Source organism: Sphaerodactylus townsendi, linkage group LG12 (genome assembly GCF_021028975.2).
Source record: "Sphaerodactylus townsendi isolate TG3544 linkage group LG12, MPM_Stown_v2.3, whole genome shotgun sequence".
Classification (NCBI taxonomy): domain Eukaryota; kingdom Metazoa; phylum Chordata; class Lepidosauria; order Squamata; family Sphaerodactylidae; genus Sphaerodactylus; species Sphaerodactylus townsendi.
Window position 1 is genome coordinate 42,441,288 of NC_059436.1, and position 20,774 is coordinate 42,462,061.

The 20,774-nt window shown below is 45.0% G+C and overlaps 1 protein-coding gene across 1 annotated transcript in view; it reads left to right on the top strand.

Moving 5' to 3' along the window:
* Positions 1–20,774, top strand: part of PAPPA (pappalysin 1) — a 299,243-nt gene that overhangs the window by 133,798 nt on the left and 144,671 nt on the right. The window contains exon 10 of the mRNA XM_048512627.1: positions 11,588–11,781. Coding sequence (XP_048368584.1) covers positions 11,588–11,781 — 194 coding nt within the window. The remainder of the gene's footprint in view (positions 1–11,587; positions 11,782–20,774) is intronic.

The following is a 20,774-nucleotide window of genomic DNA, read 5'->3' on the forward strand; positions in this document are numbered from 1 at the left end:
AAGCTGCTCAGCAAGACTTTCCTTAATCAACTGGAGAGTCTCTCATTTAATTCAGAGATCACTGTCTCTCTGCTCCACTCCTCCCTCCGGCTTTGTATTCTCTGAGCAGACAGATTTATTGGGGTTTTAAACATAATCAGGAACAAATTAGACTCCGTAAGAATCGGCTGGCTCGAGCTGGAGCATTCTGGAGGCTGCCTCCCCTCTTGGTATGAACATGAAAACTCATCGTATTGGAGTAGATGAGTGTCCTCTTTTATCCCAAATATATGATCTTATCAGAGACCCATTATTTTTTATATTCAGCAGAGGGGAGGTGAATCACTTGGGTCAATTCCACACAGCATAATTGTACCGGGTTACATTTGGTATTTTAAAATCCGGGTCTATTTTATCCCGGTTTCTCCCTTCGCATGGAGGAGTCAAGTTAAGACAGGGAGGAAATACTCCAATTGCTTCCGCACGAGCCCGGCACTTTTTATTTTTACAACGTAATTGCAGCAGGCATGCTGCAACATCCCTGGTGTGCGGCCTTCTGACTAGCTTTTCCCCCCACATCCCAAAGGCAATGCTTCTGGTTGACGGACACAGTGTATAACAGACTTCCCTCTGTGATACACCTCTGAAGATGCCAGCCACAGATGCAGGCGAAACGTTAGGAACAAGATCTACCACATCACGGCCATGCAGCCCGGACAACTCACAACAACCAGTTGAATCCAGCCGTGAAAGCCTTTGACAATAAACTGTGCAATAGATCACAACCCTGCTCTTTTGATAAAAGCACCTTCGTGAACCGTGGTGTAGTGGTTAAGAGTGGTGGACTCTAATTTGGAGATCCAGGCAGAGGTGGGATCCAGCAGGTTCTCACAGGTTCCCGAGAGTAGGTTACTAATTATTTGTGTGTGCCGAGAGAGGGTTACTATTTCAGTGATTTGGTGCGCGGTGTATATACCGGCGTGATGGCGGCGATGCCGGCGGGTGCGCGTGGCGTGGCACCGCCGTGGTTTACGCAAAGGAAGGCGCCAGTGGCTGCGTCCTTGCCACAACCAACCCAACCGTGCCCGCCCCAGAATGCCCCGCCAGCCCCATTGGTGCTATACCACTGTTTGAATCCACCACCATGGGGAACCATATTGATTTTGCCTTAGTTTGGATGCCCTCCTAAGCTGATCTCTGTCAGCAGTAGTGCTTTGCCAAAACTTGAATGGCAGATCTCCAACAGGAGGTGCACCGGCGTGCGTGGCAGCCTGCACCTGCGTGCATTCGTTTCTCACCCAAGGACCGGCGCAGTGGCTGTGTCCTTGCCATAGCCCCGCCCAGCAATGCCCCGCCCCCAGAATGCCCCGCCCAGCCCCATTGGTGCTATACCACTGTTTGAATCCCACCACCATGGGAACCTGTTACTGAAATGTTTGGATCCCACCACTAAGCTGATCTCTGTCATCTGGAGATTAACTGTAACAATGGGAGATCTCCAAGTACCACCGGCGTGCGTGGCAGCCTGCACCTGCGTGCATTCGTTTCTCACCCAAGGACCGGCGCAGTGGCTGTGTCCTTGCCATAGCCCCGCCCAGGAATGCCCCACCCCCAGAATGCCCGGCCACGCCCCCGTCGTGCTCCGCCCAGCCCCATTGGCGCTACGCCACAGTTTGAATCCCACCACCATGGGAAACTGTTACTAAAATTTTTGGATCCCACCACTGGATCCAGGTTTGGTTCCCCACTCCTCCACATGAGCAGCAGACTCTTATCTGGTAAACTGGACGTGATCCTGGATATCTCCCTTTCCAGGGAGGCCCAGGTCACAAATTTAGCCAAACTGGCATTTTTCCAGGGCATCTGCCAGGGCGGCTGCACACCATTCCCATGAGTAAATCCCCCCCCCCTTGGATGGGGCTGTTAATCTGTAGTAGTAAAACAAAATTTGAGTTCAGCAGCACCTGAAGACTGGCAACATTTTCCAGGGTATAAGCTCTCATGAATCAAATCTCAATCAGATCAGAAAATATTTACATTTTGGGAAGAAAGGGGATAGGACAGCATACAAAAACGGCATGAAAATGAGGGATCACACATCTGGTTCATGCTTTGGAAATGTGAAATCAAAATGGGAATGAGAAACTTGAAAGCCCCTCTACTTTCCATGTTTTGGGACAAGAGAGATAGCTGTAACCTACCTTTCTGTGTGTTTTCCCAGCCTCAAAGGGTTACGTGTACCATTGTAACAAAGGTGCAGCAGAAAGCAGTCATTAAACTGTATGAACCTCACTGCCAAATTTCTTTCTTTTTCTTATTTCCAGCCATGTAGTTAAAAAATTGGAATCATATGCTATGGAGGTGGAGGAGGATGGTGGGGGAGGAGGTCTGGGGGCAAGAGTCATTAAGTAATTCAATTGTAATGAACTGATTTATTCTGGCGTTTGCAATGTTATTTCACTGTATAAATTAAGGAGAAAAGTAAACGGGATTCTGCCCTTTGGAAGGCACTCAACACAGACCCCCCACTGTTGAGTTTTTTTGACACCTACTGACAGTTATACTTGTTAGGGCTCATATCCATCCTTTGAACAAAACAGAGAGGCCAATTTCCTGCTGTGGTTATTTATTTACTGCTTATTATTTGCTATTACCCTTGTATACTTTGGAATACTGAGCACTGAAGAAATGGGCAAGCCAAACGACTGGAATGGTGAATTTTCTACAATTTGTAAGCTTAATTGGGAGTTGGGAAGATTTTGGATTGCTGCTCCCTGATATTTCAGCCAGAAAAAAAATCCCCGATGTGTGCCTCGGTTCCAAGATTGCTTTGTTTTCACACCATTTTTGGTTTCTCCCCACCAGTTTTATTCCTAGAAGATGAACATATTTTTCAGCATTGTTTGTGTACCAATGAGGAAACATTATAACACATTATATGCCTGTGATGTACATTGTAGATATAAATACTAGACAAAAAAAAACCCACGTAGCATGCATAAACAGGAATGTACAAAACTTTATTGCAAAGAACCTAAACCACAGACAAAAAAATCTGAGCAGGTATAAAAAGAAAAAAAAACCATGGAAAACATTGCTGGTTGCTACCATTTTGCAATGCAAAACCTAATTGAAGCATTCTGATGGCCGAGTCATATCCGTTATTCCAAAATTATATTGATACTTGTTACAGAAATTTCAAGATATTTAAGAAGAAGAAGAAGAAGAGTTTTGGATTTATATCCCCCCTTTCTCTCCTGCAGGAGACTCAAAGGGGCTTACAATCTCCTTGCCCTTCCCCCCTCACAACAAACACCCTGTGAGGTAGGTGGGGCTGAGAGAGCTCAGCTGTGACTAGCCCAGGTCACCCAGCTGGCGTGTGTGGGGAGTGCACAGGCTAATCTGAATTCCCCAGATAAGCCTCCACAGCTCAGGCGAGCAGAGCTGGGAATCAAACCCGGTTCCTCCAGATTAGATACACGAATAACCTCACGCCTGCTGCTCCTAAAGAAGAGAGAAGAGTTTTGGATTTATATCCCCTTTCTCTCCTGCAGGAGACTCCAAAGGGGCCACAATCTCCTTGCCCTTCCCCCTCACAACTAAAACACCCTGTAGAGGTAGGTGGGGCTGAGAGGCTCCGAAGCTGTGACTAGCCCAAGGTCACCCAGCTGGCGTGTGTGTGGGAGTGCACAGGCTAATCTGAATTCCCCAAGATAAGCCTCCCACACAGCTCAAGCAGAGCTTTTAGGAATCAAAGCCAGTTCCTCCAGTTGAATGCAGGGCTCTTAACTTCTCGCCACTGCTGCTCCTAAAACTTTTATGTACCAATGGAATTCCTAAAGTGTGAGAAGCTTCTAATTGTATTGTTGGGAAAATGTTACAACATATACTGGATTTTGAAACATTCACCTTTAAACCTGGAACCTGACTAAATTTTAGAAGTTCTTCAGTGCTCAAAATTTTAGAAGTTCAAATTATATATAGATATTAACAGATCATCTGCATACCTGGTTAGAAGATACTCTTCCCTTCCACATTTAACTCCTTTAATCTCTTGGTTAGATTTTAATTTATCTGCAGATGGTTCTAATGCTAAAATGAAAAGTAGCAGAAAGTGTAGACTTAGTTCCACAGTTAAGTTTTGCTATTCCTAATATGCAATTATGAATTACTATATTTTCATGTGATGTTGAATAGATAGATGAAAAGACATAATTAAATCAATTTCCAAATTCATCATATTATACTTTAAAAAAAATCTCAGCTCATGGAATCAAACGCTTTATAAATGTCTAACAATAGTAAAGCTGTAACTGCGCTCCCCCCCCCTCTCTCTCTGAATGAAATAAAAGCCCTATTACTTTCCTAACTGCATCCGATATACAATGTTCAGGGACAAAGCCATACTGATCCAGTTTTATTAAACGTGGGATACACTCTTTCAATCTGTAATCTGGAAACTAATATCTTGGTAAATTTTTTATAATTATATTATTTAATGATATTGGGTGATAAGATTCACTCAATGTTGGATTCTTACCTGGTTTTGGAATTAAAAGTAACTTCGCTTCCAACCAAAAACCACACAAGGATGATCCCGCCATAATTTCATTGTAACAGAAGGAGAAAAATGTATTTATTCTGCTCATAAAATACTTATGTGAATCCATTTGCCCCAGGTGCTGACCCTCCTTTTAAAGAATTAATTGCTGTATTAATTTCTTCAGTAGTTAAACACTTATCTAATAAATCTCTGTTTTCAGAATTCATTCTGGGAATATTTGCTGAGGTTGTCATTGTTTTACAACCAATGGTCCATGATCACTCAAGATCACTGGGTCCTTTCTATAATAAAGTTATCATTGACATTTTAAATCTATCCCTCTCTGAATTTCTCCAGTACCTCCTTCCGAGTGCTCTTCACCTCTTTTTGCAGCCACAATGTCAATGCTGCAGAAAGGTGCAAGGCCAGAGTGAGGGGGAATTGTGCCTGGGGCAAGCGTGCGCCCTGCACCCTTACCACGCCCCAGCCAACTCCGGCATGCCCCCCATGCCACAGAATGCCCCTGCCATGCTCCGCACCAGCACACACCTAATGCATCGTGCACCACCCCGTCCCCTTGGTGCTACGCCACTGGAAGGGTGCCATGACTCCTCACTCCACCTTTTTTTTAAAAAAAGGAATTTATTCCAGATATTTTCTTATTGATAAGAAGAGCAGTGAACAGAGACTTATCCTGGATCTCAGACATCTTAATAAATATTTGAATATTCCCCTTCCCTTTATTGTCTGGGGGTGTCTGGTTTGTGCTCCTTGATTTAAAGGATGCTTATTTTCCTGTATCCATTCATCTATCCTATAGAAATATTCCAAGATTTGAGTGTGAGGAGGAAACTTTATGAATATAATGTGAGACTGACTACAGCTCCACATATTTTAACTAAATTGAGAGGAGCTGCGTGGCTTAGTGGTTAAGTCCTTGCACTGCCACTCACACAGTCAGGAGTTCGAGCCCCCTGTGGGTCAGATATCCTGGCAGCTGGCTCATGGTCAACTCAGCCATCCATCCATTTCTTGGTCGGTAGGTGAGTACCTAGCTCATATGGCAAACTACCCCACAAAAACGGCTTGCCTATAACTAAATGTGTGTCAGCTGTAGTGGCCTTGTTAACATCAAAAGATTGTGCTGTGTATCCCTGCCAAGATGACTGGTTATTTGTAGCATCATTTGACCTTCGCCTCCCAAACACTAACCTGTCATTAATACAGAAAAGTCCCAATTTACACCTTACACAAAACATTTACTGGAGCAGTTTTGAATTTCATTGCACAAAAAGTTTATTTATCCCTTTCATGGTTCAAGGTCATCCCGACCTTGGTCACTGTTTTCTAATAGATTTCAAAAGGCCATCTGTACCCAAAAACTCATGAGATTTATGACTTCCACTACTTCTGTAGTTCCTGATGTGAGGTTGAATATGAGATATTTACAAAACTGGTTTCTTACGAAATTCAAACCCAACATAGACTCCCAATCTCATAAACTTTCCAAACCCAGTAGAGTTTTTAGGTCTCTTCATCGGTGAGGTCCCCAAATAATTTATTTAAAGATGTTGCCCTCGGCATAGTTCCTCATGATCTCACAGTCTACGCAAATGCCTCTTTATCAGGTTGGGGAGCTCCCTGGATGCCCTTGCAACTTTGGGGTCACTGGTCACAGAGTCAGTCTAACATGCATATAAATCTTTTATAAATTAGGGCAATGAGGTGCATTTTTGCATCTCTTTCAGTCATAGTCACAGGAAAACATCTGCTCATTGCTACAGACAGTACCGCTGCCAATTTTTTCATTAACAAGCACTGTCCATAGAAGTACAAGCCAAGTGGCCCAATTCAGAGGCCACTGGTGCACGGCCTCCAGAGGGCTTCCAGGCAGTGTGAGGAGGCAGCAAAAACTGAGAAACCCCAGACTCTATAGGGCAAAACAGACTTATGTCACCCTTCTGGGCTGGGGGTATTCCCAGGCCGAAAGCCCAGTGAAAGCTAACTAAGGTCACCTCCACCTCCAGCAACAACCTTAGCCCACCCCCAGCCATGTCAGCATCCAACTTCAGGGTAGCACAGCTTTGCAGGGTGCAGACTCTTCTTCGTCAAGTGCTGCAGAGCTTTGCGGTGCTCATCTGCCCCCCCCCCCCCGTTTGCCATGGTGCCAATACTGGATATTGTGGCTCTACACTGGCTCTAAGAGCAGATCCCGCCCCCTGCCCTGATTGGACTGAAGATGTCATAGGAAAAATAGTCAATGCTCAAAGTCAGCCACATCTCCATTGACTTCCCTCCCCAAACACCGCCTTCCTAAGGCACCAGCCCAGAAATCTCCAGAAATTTCCCAGAGCAAAGTTGGCAACCCTCTCTTCTTGTTCATGTAGGGTTGCCAGCTCTGGATTGGGATATAGGTGGAGATTTTAAGGATGGGGTGTCAGGAGGATGAAGTCTAGGGAGGGGAGGGACTTTGATGGGGTACAGTTTCATGGAGTCCACCTTCCATTTTCTCCAGGTGAACTGATCTCTGTCACCTGGAGATATGTAATAGTTGGAGATTTCCAGTCACCACCTGGAGCTTGTCAAAACTGTGTTCCCGTATGTGTCTGCTTCCACAGCATATCCATTCATCCACTCAGAGAGCCAACTGTTAGAAATCCCAGGAAGGAAACTAATCCCCAAAACTAGGACTATAATGCCAGTGAGTCTTGCAAACGACAGAAAGTCACCACCCCATACAAAAAAATAGGCAAAAATATCCACATAAGAACGTAAGAACAAGCCTGCTGGATCAGACCAGAGTCCATCTAGTCCAGCACTCTGCTACTCGCAGTGGCCCACCAGGTGCCTTTGGGAGCTCACATGCAGGATGTGAAAGCAATGGCCTTCTGCTGCTGCTGCTCCCGAGCACCTGGTCTGCTAAGGCATTTGCAATCTCAAATCAAAGAGGACCAAGATTGGTAGCCACAGATCGACTTCTCCTCCATATATCTGTCCAAGCCCCTTTTGAAGCTATCCAGGTTAGTGGCCATCACCACCTCCTGTGGCAGCATATTCCAAACACCAATCACACGTTGTGTGAAGAAGTGTTTCCTTTTATTAGACCTAATTCTTCCCCCCAGCATTTTCAATGTATGCCCCCTGGTACTAGTATTGTGAGAAAGAGAGAAAATATTCTCTATGGAACTTTTTCTACGCCGTGCATAATTTTATAGACTTCAATCATATCCCCCCTCAGACGTCTCCTCTCCAAACGAAAGAGTCCCAGGCATGATGCGTAGTCCCTGGTAAGTAGAGACAGTTGGAGTGATGTGAACGATATTACGTCTAAACACAGCCGATGGCCTGTCGTTAAATGTCTTGTTCAGGGAGGAAATGCCCATTCCTGCCTTCCACATGCTGCTGTCGATGGTACCCACGCGGCATAATTTCATTTCCCCCTGACTCTTGCTCCCTACAGCTCCGCTTAGTGTCTCATTGACTGGCGCAAAGAATGTTTATGTGCTTGCAGGAGACCCCTCTCCTCTGCTACTGCCCACGCCATTCTGTGCTGTGTTGGGTAAACAGAGGCCTCTGGTCTCTGGGGCTGTTCGTTTGGCAGCGCTCGGCCTTGCTAAACTCCGTGTTTCGCAAGTGTCATTTAAGAACAACGCCAGGGGCCCCAGAGTCTGCTGCTGGCAGGAGGCCTTTGAAATCAGCCGGGCTCTGCCAGCAGTTAATTTGCTTCTTTGCTATTTTCTCTCCCTGAGCAGAGATGGGGGTTTTTCCCCCTTTGTTTTGCTGTTATGCGTACTTGTTTTGTTTTTGCTAGTGCTTCACACCAGTAGTATACACGTGCGCACAATGTGTATGCGTGCAGGTAGACCTATGGCACATATCTGCCAAACGTGAACTATCCTCAGATTTTTTTTTCATTATGCCACAAATTAAAAGAGGAATATTCTCAGACTACATGCAGGGACGGGCCCTTGCTCAGTTGTAGAGCATGTGCTATGCATAGAGGAGAAAGTAGGTCCAATTATATTTTGTTCCACATGAAGACCCAAGTAAAACTGTAACTTCATCCGCCGTTTCCTTCTGTTCCATGCCCCTCGCTTGTCGTTTACTTCGGAGCTCGTGGTGTGGGGGGCGGGGGGCAGGAGGAAATGCAGATGAAGTTACAATTTTACTTAGGTCTTTATGCGGAACAGGGTATAGCTTGAAAGAGGATATTGAAGAGTAGGAATATAATGGAGAAGACTGACCTGAGATTTGGGAATAATGCTGCTGGTTAGAGCGGACATGTTGAAGAAGTGTTGGTTTTTATGCCTCATTTTTGCTCGACCTTTGCAATTGTCTTCCCTTCCCCTATCCGCAATAGACACATTGTGAGATAGGTGGGGCTGAGACAGTTCTGAGAGAACTGTGACGACCTCAAGGTCACCCAGCAGGCTACTTATGGAAGACTGAGGAAAACAAACCATAGTAGAGTCAGTTGCTCATGTGGAGGAGTGGGGAATCAACCCCAGTTCTCCAGATTAGAGTCTGCCACTCTTCACCACTACACCACGCTGGCTCTCTTGTGCTAGGCAGTCAGTTCTCTGACTCAGTATTAGATGGCTTCATCATAAGAGAGGGTGTAAAGTTTGGGTCAAGAAATTCCTGGAGATGTGGCTTGGGGTGGCTGTTTCTATGGGCCATTTCAATGGGATCCCTTATAGGAAAAGAGTTTGCTCTTGTGATCAAAAGTCTATTGAGGATCTATGGCTGATTCCGCATGGGCCAAAAACAGCAGTGTGAAAACAGTGTGAAAATGGTGTAAAAGGGTTTAAAATGGTGTAAAAGGGTTTATACTGTTTTCACACTGTTTTCACACCGCTGTTTTTGGCCCATGCGGAATCAGCCTATCTTATGTCACATTTCAGTGTCCAAAGTAATGAGGTAATAGATTTTTTGTGAACTGTAATGTCCTGCATTTCAGGAAGGTCAGATCAGGAGAAATTAATTATATTACTGACCGATAAAGACAAATACATTGCTTTCCAAATATCAAGATTTGCTGCTGCCATCAGGAAGAATGAAAAGATAATCGGGCCTGCTGACCAAAGTATGTCTGACCTGTGGTTGCTCCACTCAATGTTACTTGTCATCATTTATTAGTCTCTGGACTGTATGGTCTTTCTTCCATATTATTAGATATATATTTCAATGATGAATTTGTATTTTAATACTTTCTGGAAAACGTTTTTCCTCTTAAATTTTATTTTGGCGGAATTTCTACCTTGTTCTGTATGGTTGCTATGGCTTTCTTTCTTTCTTTGGCTAATGCAGTAAAGACTGTGTTATTGTCATCTGCAATCTTGAGTTCATGGAAGAGAGATGGAATATAAATTAGATAAAATAATTGTCAGGGTTTTTTTGGGATATTTGCTGCATCCATGTTTTGTTGTTTGATCTCTAAGGCACTTTATGGATTTCATGGTCAGAATGTGAGATTAACAAATCTGTTTTGTACATCCTGTTTCTACCTGGCTAGCTGTCAGTATGCAGCTACTGCTGGTTGCTTTGTCTCTTGTCAAGAAGGAAGCAACTGGCTAGCCCTGATTCCCTTGACCTGTATCACAGAATTGCTGTAAAGATTAAAAAATGGAGGAAGGGAGTAGGTTTGGAAGATTACAAATATTGTCAGGTTCAGATAATTCAGGAGATAGAGACTTTGGGCCGAATGTTAGTGGGCATATCACGGGGGTGGCGGTGGGGGCTCTCATTTTCCACAAAAATATGAGTGGGAATGTGATGTGATGCTGAGCCCCATTGTATTTTTGCTGCTGCTTGCCACGTTGAGACCTGCGCCGGCCCCTATCCAGAACTGCAAAGGGTAAGGGCTTTGTTTTCCCACACTCGCTGTGGGTCGACCAATCAGAAGCACAGCCTTTTTGTGGGCCAGCAATTCAAAAGGCAGAGCGGGGTCATTCGTTCAAGCTGCCGCCCCAAAACAACAGCCAATCAGAACGCAGGATACCGGGGATGTTTGTACATGTGCAGATACGCTTGTAAATACAAAAAGACCCGGGCTCATGCAAAACAAACTGGAGTATTTCCTCCGGCTTTCACTCGATTCCTTTCCGGAAATGGGCAGCCATTCAAAGGGAGAAACCAGGATAAAATAGGCCCGGATCGTTAGATACAGATTGTAACCCAGTATAATTATGCCATGTGAAAATGGCCTTAATCAAACTTATTCCTTATTCTAAAAAGATGTGGGGGCATGTACTTGATCTATGTCAGCACTAAACAAATGGTATATAAGAGAGACAAGTTTGAGTTTTATATACCCTGTATTTGGGATGGAAACTTCAACATCTTCCAGTGACCACCTTCATTTTCAAGGTGAACTTTGCAGTCCCAAATTCTTACTCATCTTGGACTGTATATCTGACCCACACCCAAAGATCTCATCCTCTTCTTCCTCCTCCTTGAGCTAAATTTTCATGCCTAGTCTTCCATCATGCTCCCAATGATTTTGCTAGCAGTTAATTTGCTTCTCTCCATGAGCAGGGATATTATTTTGCATGCTACAGACTTCCTGGTGGTGTCCCACAAGTGACTTGGAAGGAAAGATGAGCTATTTGCATGTTTTGAGAACAAATACCTTGATTTCTCCAAACCCAGTTCCAAACTGAACTCAGGAAGCAAGTCCCTCTCTAGTATATCATGTGCGAATGCACCGTAGAACGGCTGACGAACTTGTGAAATCTGCGACTCCAAAACAGACCCTGATACATGTGTTAGCAATTCTCCTTCTCCATCTCCTGCCCTGCCGTCTGCCAACCCCAGTCCTTGACAGAAAGGGCGGGAGGAGGAATTATGAAAACCAGACTTTATGGAAGCAGTAATATGTTATGCCAAGCAGGAAAATCCATTCAAACTGTTCTGATTTGCATAATTTATTCTTCGGGCAAGAGCTTGGGTTTTCTGAGGGCATTGTTCTCATTTGTCGATTAGGTCAAAGAACACACTGCCATTGCTAATTACGGAAGAGAAATGGCATTCATTTTGATTTTGATTTCCCTTTTCCCCCTGCAGATGAACCAAGCAGGTGTTACTTCCACGATGGCGACGGGGTGTGTGAAGAGTTTGAACAGATGACCAGCATTATCGACTGTGGGGTCTATACTCCCAAGGGTTTCCTGGACCAGTGGGCTTCCAACGTGTCTGTCTCACACCATGATGAACGATGCCCAGGGTGGGTGGTCATAGGGCAACCAGCAGCAAACCAGGTAAGAAAAGCAGGACGGCCCTTGCTTTGGTCATAAGAACATAAGAACATAAGAACAAGCCAGCTGGATCAGACCAGAGCCCATCTAGTCCAGCTCTCTGCTACTCGCAGTGGCCCACCAGGTGCCTTTGGGAGCTCACATGTAGGATGTGAAAGCAATGGCCTTCTGCGGCTGTTGCTCCCGAGCACCTGGACTGTTAAGGCATTTGCAATCTCAGATCAAAGAGGATCAAGATTGGTAGCCATAAATTGACTTCTCCTCCATAAATCTGTCCAAGCCCCTTTTAAAGCTATCCAGGTTAGTGGCCATCCCCACCTCCTGTGGCAGCATATTCCAAACACCAATCACACGTTGCGTGAAGAAGTGTTTCCTTTTATTAGTTCTAATTCTTCCCCCCAGCATTTTCAATGAATGCCCCCTGGTTCTAGTATTGTGAGAAAGAGAGAAAAATTTCTCTCTGTCAACATTTTCTACCCCATGCATAATTTTATAGACTTCAATCATATCCCCCCTGTCATGCTGTAAAGCCATACGCCCAACTCATTTCCCAAGCTAGATGCCTACTCTCTTTTCTGTATATGGATTCCTTTCCACCATTTACTTGATTGCAAAAAAGACTTCTGATCTACAGCATATCCCTCCCACTCTCCCCCCATAGTATTTATGGGTGAGGTGCCAGTATTTTGCCTAAAAGGAGAAAATTCAATATTGCATGCATAAGTACAATACTGGACTCTCCAAAAAGACATATTCCATCAGAGTAAGTGTTCGGTAAGTCTGTTACAGAACAAGCAAAAGGAGAACCCACAAAAAATATGGGCTGCAATAAATATTTTTAAGTGCCACAGGAAAAAAAACCCTGCTGGGACCATCTAGTCCCCCATACTGCTTCCAGTATACTGCAAAGCCATGCACCCAACCCATTCTCTAAGTCAGTGATGGTGAACCTTTTTGAGACCGAGTGCCCAAATTGCAACCCAAACCCACTCATTTATCGCAAAGTGCCAACCCTGCAATTTAACCTGAATGCTGAGGTTTTCGTTTAGAAAAAAAACAGTTGGCTCCCTCTTCCTCTGCCACACCCATTCGAGCAGGGGCCAGCCTGCTCTAGCCTCCAGCAAGTCCCGCGCGCATCGCTCTGTGCCTCTCTAGCATCTCTGCCTCCTCTGTGCCCCCACCCCCTTGGGCAGCAGCCACCTGGAGCACAGGAACCAGGCCCGCCAGCCAAGTCCTCCCTGCTCACCATGGTGTGCGCACATCATGCTCAGTGGCCCAGGCCAGCCTACATGTGTGTCTGGGGGGGGGGGTGATTTTCCGCCCCCACATGATGAACTCTGTGTGCACATGCCCACAGAGAGGGCTCTGAGTGCCGTCTCTGGCACCCGTGCCATAGGTTCTCCATCACTGCTCTAAGTTGAATGCCTACTCTCTTTTTGTGTGTGCGCCTTCCAATATTAGCCAGCTTTATGCCTCCAGCAAGTTCACAAGAGAGACTTAAAGCAAAAGCCACCCCTATCTCTGCCTCTTGTCTCTGAATGTCTTGTTCTCAGAGGTAAACTGCCTCTGAGCATTCAGCTCTCATAGCTGATAACTGTGGATACACCTACCTAAGCTAATATTTGTGGACTACCTGGCTGGGTGAAACCAAAGGCACTTGGACCATCAAGTGCCTTTAGGAAGCACCGAAGATCTTGAAGGCAACCACAGTTGCCCATGTTTAATTGTTTACAGTGTGTGCACACAGCTGATATTTGGTGCCATTAAACAGCTTAATTAATATTTCTGTAGTTGATGTTCAAAAATATACTGCTACTGAAACTGGAGGTTTCATTTAATTTCATCACTGTTTTGTGGTTTTGGATTGGGAGTTAGAGAAGTTGGAGGTGAATGTTCCATTTCCACAAGCTGACGTGGGAATAGCGAAGCGGCTGTTTTAGGGTATTTGCAGTTTCAGGCAGGTATGTATTTCTCTAGTTGGTTGGTGAATGTGAACTATATGCACAGGAATGCTCTGGGGAAAGTGAGTGTGAGATATGCCAGGAAATAATAATCCCTTCATTAAGTTTCCCAGAATCCTGCTTTGAACAGAAGGATACAAGATTTTTTTTTAATCCACCCGTGGTCTTGAGTTTAAGTTCCAGCTCCAGATTTTCAAAATTGTCTTGGGAAAAGTCATGTTTCCTTCCATCCCACTTTTAGCCATATTTAATTAGAAAGAAATCTTACCATGCAGGGCTGGATTTGGAAGTGGAAGCAGCTTACAAGCTATATGAGCATCGCAGCTCACACCTAGTAGATTGACAGCTGCGCAAGAAGAGGTGACTAGTGAACCTATATTAATTGTCACCATGGCTGGCTGGGGACCCCTTCCAACAGTCCCCTATGACATTTCCAGTATCACTGGGACTCAATTTAGCTTGGTCCAGGCTGACAGCAGACTTTGGGGATAACAAACCGCCATGAACTTTACCATTAAGTGGAAGGGCAATCTGCTTTTGTTGTCAGATATTTGCAGGAATTAGCATCCTGATAGTATTGGGATGGATTGAAGGTTTCCATTCCACCACCATAACAAGAATTGTGCTGTTCTAATGCCACTTATATAGCTGGAGGAACCAGTGGCAATTTTTCTGTTTCCCACACCACGTGGTAGTGTATTAATTACCCCTCATCATTCTGGCCTTACTGATTTAAATGTTGGGAGACTCTTTAGCCCATTATGCATGAAACACTTTCCTTCAGATTCTTCACTGCACAGTGAGGTTGTAGTGAGGTCTCCTTGTGTTTCTCAGTTTACACATGAGGAGGCACCCCACTGCCTGGTGCACCTGCTTGCCTGTTGAACTGTCCTGGGTCTCTGCTTTTCCTTGCTTCTCTTAACTCTGCACATCTGATCTCATCATACCTGGTAGTCTCAGGATGGCTGGCTTTGTTGAAGCCTTTTAAATTTCTGTTATATTGATATTGCTGTTGTTGCAGTAATATCAATATTGTAGACTCTTTCCAAAATTAACCGCCCAACTCCCCCAATGAAAGAGGCAAACAATTCCCTGGGCCACCCTCTGCTAAAGAAGGGGGACATGTCCTAGAACTGATATTCTCTCCCCCCCCACATACACACACAACAAACTCTTCCTGTTGCTGTTGCTTCTGCTGCTGCTACTGCTGCTGCTGCTAGAGGAGGAGAGAGAGGCTTGTTATTTCAATATCCCTTGGTATTTTAATATTCCTGTATTAGGGCTATCATTATTTCGATATAATATGGGTACAAATGCTTGAAGTTGAAATAAAGTTTTTGAAGCCCTCCTGATCATGGGGGAGGTGGAAAGTGAGTGGGGGAGGTGGGGTAGAGCCAAAAAGCCTGAAACAAAAAATAACACAGGGCCATATATTTCATCCTTCTTGTGAAGCAAGGGTATATGTCACTCTTTGTCCACTCTCACAAACAGAGATTATGGGATCTGATGCACAGTGAATGTGAGATGGGGAAGGGGGGGAGAAAGACATCCATGACAGAAGCTTCCTTCCTTCCTTCCTTCCTTCCTTCCTTCCTTCCTTCCTTCCTTCCTTCCTTCCTTCCTTCCTTCCTTCCTTCCTTCCTTCCTTCCTTCCTTCCTTCCTTCCTTCCTTCCTTCCTTCCTTCCTTCCTTCCTTCCTTCCTTCCTTACAGCATAGGCATACAGGAGTGTTAAATGGAAAACGTGTCTTTCTCCCACTCAGAGATTTAGCTTCCAGGGACTCTGAGGTAGGAACTGAACCCTGAAGAATGACAATCCCAGCAAGTAAAAATTAACAAAAGTTAATATTCCCCAAAGGCAAAAATGGGGATAAAATCAGGACAGTGATTTATCAGGGATGTGGAACAGAAAGAATAGGAGCTATTCTTTGGTAAATAGGGCGATTTGGAGTATACGGTAGATCTGAATGAATTCAGCCAGCATTCTGTAAGCTGAGGCCCATGTTCTTGGCTGCTACTGGATACCTCCCTCCCCTTCCCAGTCTATCCCTGACTCAACCATTTTGAAGGGCCAATGGAACTCCTAGGAGCCAACATTCCATCTCTTGTGTGCTTTGGCTTGCTCCATGTTGGTGTGCTGGCTTCTAAGAAACCCGGTTATGAGGTACTAACTCATAAACTGTTACAAGAGTAAATGTTGCGAAGTTTCTGCTTTCCAGATAATGTGTGGGCACCTTCATCATCATCAGAGGGGTATGCTTTGAACCTTTCAAAGACAACCATGCTACCCAGGGTGAGCTCATTCTCATTGGGGCAAATTAAGCATCCTCCTTGAGAGGGTCATATGATTTTAATCATAGCTCAAATGAATACATCTAATAAAACAGGTAGTAGAAAGTGGCAAAGGGGCTTGTTTGCATAGGTTATGAACAGTGGTGGGATTCAGCAGGTTCGCACCACTTCCGCAGAACCGGTTATTAAAATGGTGCTTGTAAAAAACCAATTGTTACATTATTTGAATCCCACCACTGGTTATGAAAGTTGTCCAGTTTCAAGGGAGAGAAATTTACATGGTCAGGGCATTCTAATAAACTGGGAGGCCTTGGATCATATATTAATGGAAGACCTTAGTTCTTCATACCAGTGTGAATAAATGAGCCAAAAGTGTTTGTCTGTTGGTCACTCTATTATTGGCTGCTTACTTAATTCCTCTACCAACTGTATATCAAGCATCTTTCAGTTCATAATAATTTCATATCATATATTATAAATATCACAGAGGGGAAAGAAATTAAAGGTCTGGAAAATGACTAAGCTTGGATATCAAGTCTTAAGGGGCTAAACTATATGAGTCAATGATTAGATATGCCCAGTGTGTTATATTAAAAAAAAAAAAAACTTTGGAAATTGCAACCAGTTTAGCTCTGGACTATGGAGTGAAGAAACTAAGGGTATTTGCGTTTACCTTCCAACATACTTTCCGCAGTCGAAGCTGCATCCTGAATCTTGTGTACTTAAGAGTTCTTTGTGCAGTTTGTTTGTGCATATTAAATGAAGACACCTAGTAAAACAGGTAGTAGAAAGTGGCAGAAGGGTTTGTTTGCAGAGGTTATGGCTGTCCAGTTTCAAGGGACAGAAAATATAGGCTCTATACAGTCATTCCAGTGAATGTTCATAAGTTGGGGTGGAGCTTGTTGACATGATCCTGGCCCCTACCCTGTGCGTACATCCATCCATTATCCTATCCTTAAAACATTCAGCATTGGGAGCAAAATTGGGGAGGGAGACACCATGGTATTGAAAGATTCTCCAGGAATTCCCACAACCTCTGGCCGCTTCCGCACTGCCACGCTGGGGGTTGGGTCGGCGTACATGATGCCAACCCAACCCCCCCGGGACCGTTCCCGGTAACGACAGGGAAGATGGCGCCGTGCCACGGCATCACCCGATTGACTTACTTTCCCTGCGACCTTCCGGTGCATCGCCGAGGCCAGGGGACACGCCCCCCTGCCCTGCGCGACCGCTCCGAAGTCGCAGGGCAGGGGGCGTGTCCCCAGGCCTCGGCGACGCGCCGGAAGGTTGCAGGGAAGGTAAGTCGATCGGGAAAGGGGGGGATGGCGCCTTCCAGCGCTGGAAGCTGCTGTTTTCCAAAAACCTCGCTCGGGGAGTGAGATGGGAAAATGGCGGCTTTGCGCTGCTGGGGGGCGAGCGAGGGTGACGCTGCTGCGAACAGCTCCCTAGGGATGGCATTTTTGCCGTCCCTAGGGCGCTGTAAACGGCCCGTGAGGAAAGGGTCTAAGTGTCATAAAGAATGGAGGTATTCCTAGAGTGTTGCTCCATAGGTGTTATCATTTCCCAGTCTTTACCGGGAAGTAGCATCGCCATCTTGAGCTATGCCCCACTTCCACTCCCGCTCCCCAAATCTCCCAGTGCTGCCAGGCTTATTTGTAGCAACTCTTGTTGTGGACTCGAGGTGACAAATAATCATCGGTTCTCTAGCACAAGAGGTCATCAAACAAATGGCAGGCCTTAATGATGAATTGCCGATTGTATGCTGCTTATGACACACACAGGCCAAAAGAATAACCATTTGAACCTTTAATGGCTGCTTTATAAACACCCCAGGAATTTGAAAATTTGCTTTCAAAAATCGGTTGAAGATAGGGAAAAGATGGAAGGATACGGGGGAGATCCATGCACATATGGGATTCCTCTGGCGCAAGAGGAGAAGCCTCTTAGCTTGGACTGGAGAAGTTGTAACAAGAAGTCCAGGAGGCATGCCAAAGCAACTTCATGCACATCCTGGTTCTTGGCCAGGTTACTCCAAAGGAAGCAAAAGGCTTCTCAATCACAGGAGGCAGGTTTCCTCTCAGCCGCTCTCCAGTTTGAGCATATTGTATTCGTTGGCCATGTCAAAGGAGTATTCACTAGTGGGGATAAAAGTGTAGCAAGGAAACAGGACTCTCCTATAATACAAAGATTCTAAGAAGGAAGATTTCCACATCTCCACCCCAGGTATTTGGAGCTTTGGTGAGCAGCTGGGCCAAGAATTGGGGTACTTGTAACCTGCTCTTATTTTTGGAACAAGCAAGCTAAGATTCTTGAAAGATTAGTGAATCACAGTGCAGTTGTGGAGGGAACCATTCTGGAGGCGGTGTGATCCCTGTACTGGCATAAGAGGCAATCACAAAAGCACCTTTCCCCCCTCCAATAATACATCTTTGGCAGATTCCGCACGGGCCAAAAACAGCAGTGTGAAAACTGCGTGAAAATGGTGTAAAACTGTTTAAAATGGTGTAAAAGGGTTTATACCATTTTCACACTGTTTTCACACCGCTGTTTTTGGCCCATGCAGACTCTGCCTTTGTTAAGATTTTATCAAATCATTTACATAAATCTTATAAATCTTATAATACATATAATCATCACTGAAATATATCACATCTGAATAAAATATCCTAACAAACAATAAGATACTAAATAATCATTCAAAACGAATAATTCCTCTGACACTACTATAAACTCCATCTTTTCCCTTAAAATTATCTCAATACAATCTAATGTATTCTGTTCTATAATTCTTTATTTCACAGTATTATATTAGCGATTATTTCAATACTCTACAGATAAAACATGTACATTTTGTCTCTCTTAACATATTCCACCCATAAATTCCAATTCAGCTTAGACGCCTCAAAGGGTACATTGCATTTTTGATTATTTATTCTATCAACCATATGTAGTTGTTGTGCTTTCCGTTTCCAATCTTCAATTGAAGGTAGTTTTTTTTCCAATTTCCACACTTGGGCTAAAATTGTTTTTGCTGCCATAATCATATGATAGAGTATATAGGAGCAGCAGTGGTGCAGTGGCTAAGAGCAGGTGTACTCTAATCTGGAAGAAATGGGTTTGATTCCCCGCTCTGCCACTTGAGCTGTGGAGGCTTATCTGGGGAATTCAGATTAGCCTGTACATTCCCAACACACACCAGCTGCATGGGCTAGTCACAGCTCTATGGAGCTCTCTCAGCCCCACCTACTTCACAGGGTGTTTGTTGTGAGGGGGGAAGGGCAAGGGGATCGTAAGCCCCTTTGAGTCTCCTTACAGGAGAGAAAGGGGGCATATAAATCCAACTCTTCTTCTATATGCATGCGTGGCTTTAGTTTACAGTCGAATCAACCCTGGCGATCAGTGGGGCGACAGATGTCGCAGCCAGATCACCCTCACATCCAGTCCTTAGAAAACACCAGCCTCAATAAGTAGGGCTCATTCCGCACATGCAGAATAATGCACTTTCAAACTGCTTTCAGTGCTCTTTGAAGCTGTGCAGAATGGCAAAATCCACTTGCAAACAGCTGTGAAAGTGGTTTGAAAATGCATTATTTTGCGTGTGCGGAAGGGATCTAGGATTCAGTGGAAAGTTGGTTTCAGTGGAAAGTTTGCCTTTGTTCAGGGGTGCAAGGGTTAAGCACCTTCTCCATCTTTGCTCCCCACAGTTCCAATCCAGCCTGGTGTAATGGTTAAGAGTGGCTGACAAATCTGAAGAACTGGGTTTGGCGCCCCGCCCCTTCACATTCAGCCTCCTGAGTGACCTTGGGCTGGTGGCAGTTCTCTCAGAACTCTGTCAGCCGCATCTACCTCACGAGGTGCCTCTTGTGGGGAGGGAAAAGGAAGGCGATTGTCAGCTGCTTTGAGACTCCTTTCAGTAGAGAAAAGTGAGCTAGAAAAAACAACAACTCTTCTTCAGTTCAAATTGCTGACTTCAATGGGGTGGCTTGAGACCTCCCGAGGTTACAAATGATCTCCAGGCAACAGAGATCAGTTCAGCTGGAGAAAATGGCTGCTCTGGAAAGTGGGTTATATGACATTATGCCCCCTTGAAGTCCCTCTTGAAGACTTCTCACTTCACAACCTGGGACTGGCAAACCTAATTTGGCAACTTCCCCCTGGCCCTGCTCTAAACGAAGAAACTATTTACGATTTCTCCCCATTTCCTCAACATCCTGTGGTGCCATCACAAAGGTCCAGTTACATGGGATGTAGGATGGAGTTGTCAGTCTTCAGGTAGGGCAGGGGTCTTCAAACTATGGCCCTCCAGATGTTCATGGACTACAATTCCCATCAGCCCCTGCCAGCATGGCCAAATGGCAGGGCTGATGGGAATTGTAGTTCATGAACATCTGGGGGGCCATAGTTTGAAGACCCCTGAGGTAGGGCCTGGAAAACTCCCAGAATCACAACCAATTTCCAGATGACAGAGATCAGTTACTCTGGAGAAAACTGCTTCTTTGGAGTTCTGTGACTCAGACTCTAGATATGTTTTTCAAGCCTCAAAAACAGCTGGGAGGGGGTAGAGATTAGGGCAGGGGTGTCCAACTGTGGCACCCCAGATGTTCATGGACTACGATTTCCATCAGCCATTGGCCACGTTGGCAGGGGCTGATGGGAATCGTGGTCCATGAACATCTGGAGGGCCAGAGTTGAACACCCCTAGATTAGGGCCACAGTACTAGGGAAAGAAGTTACATGTCAGACA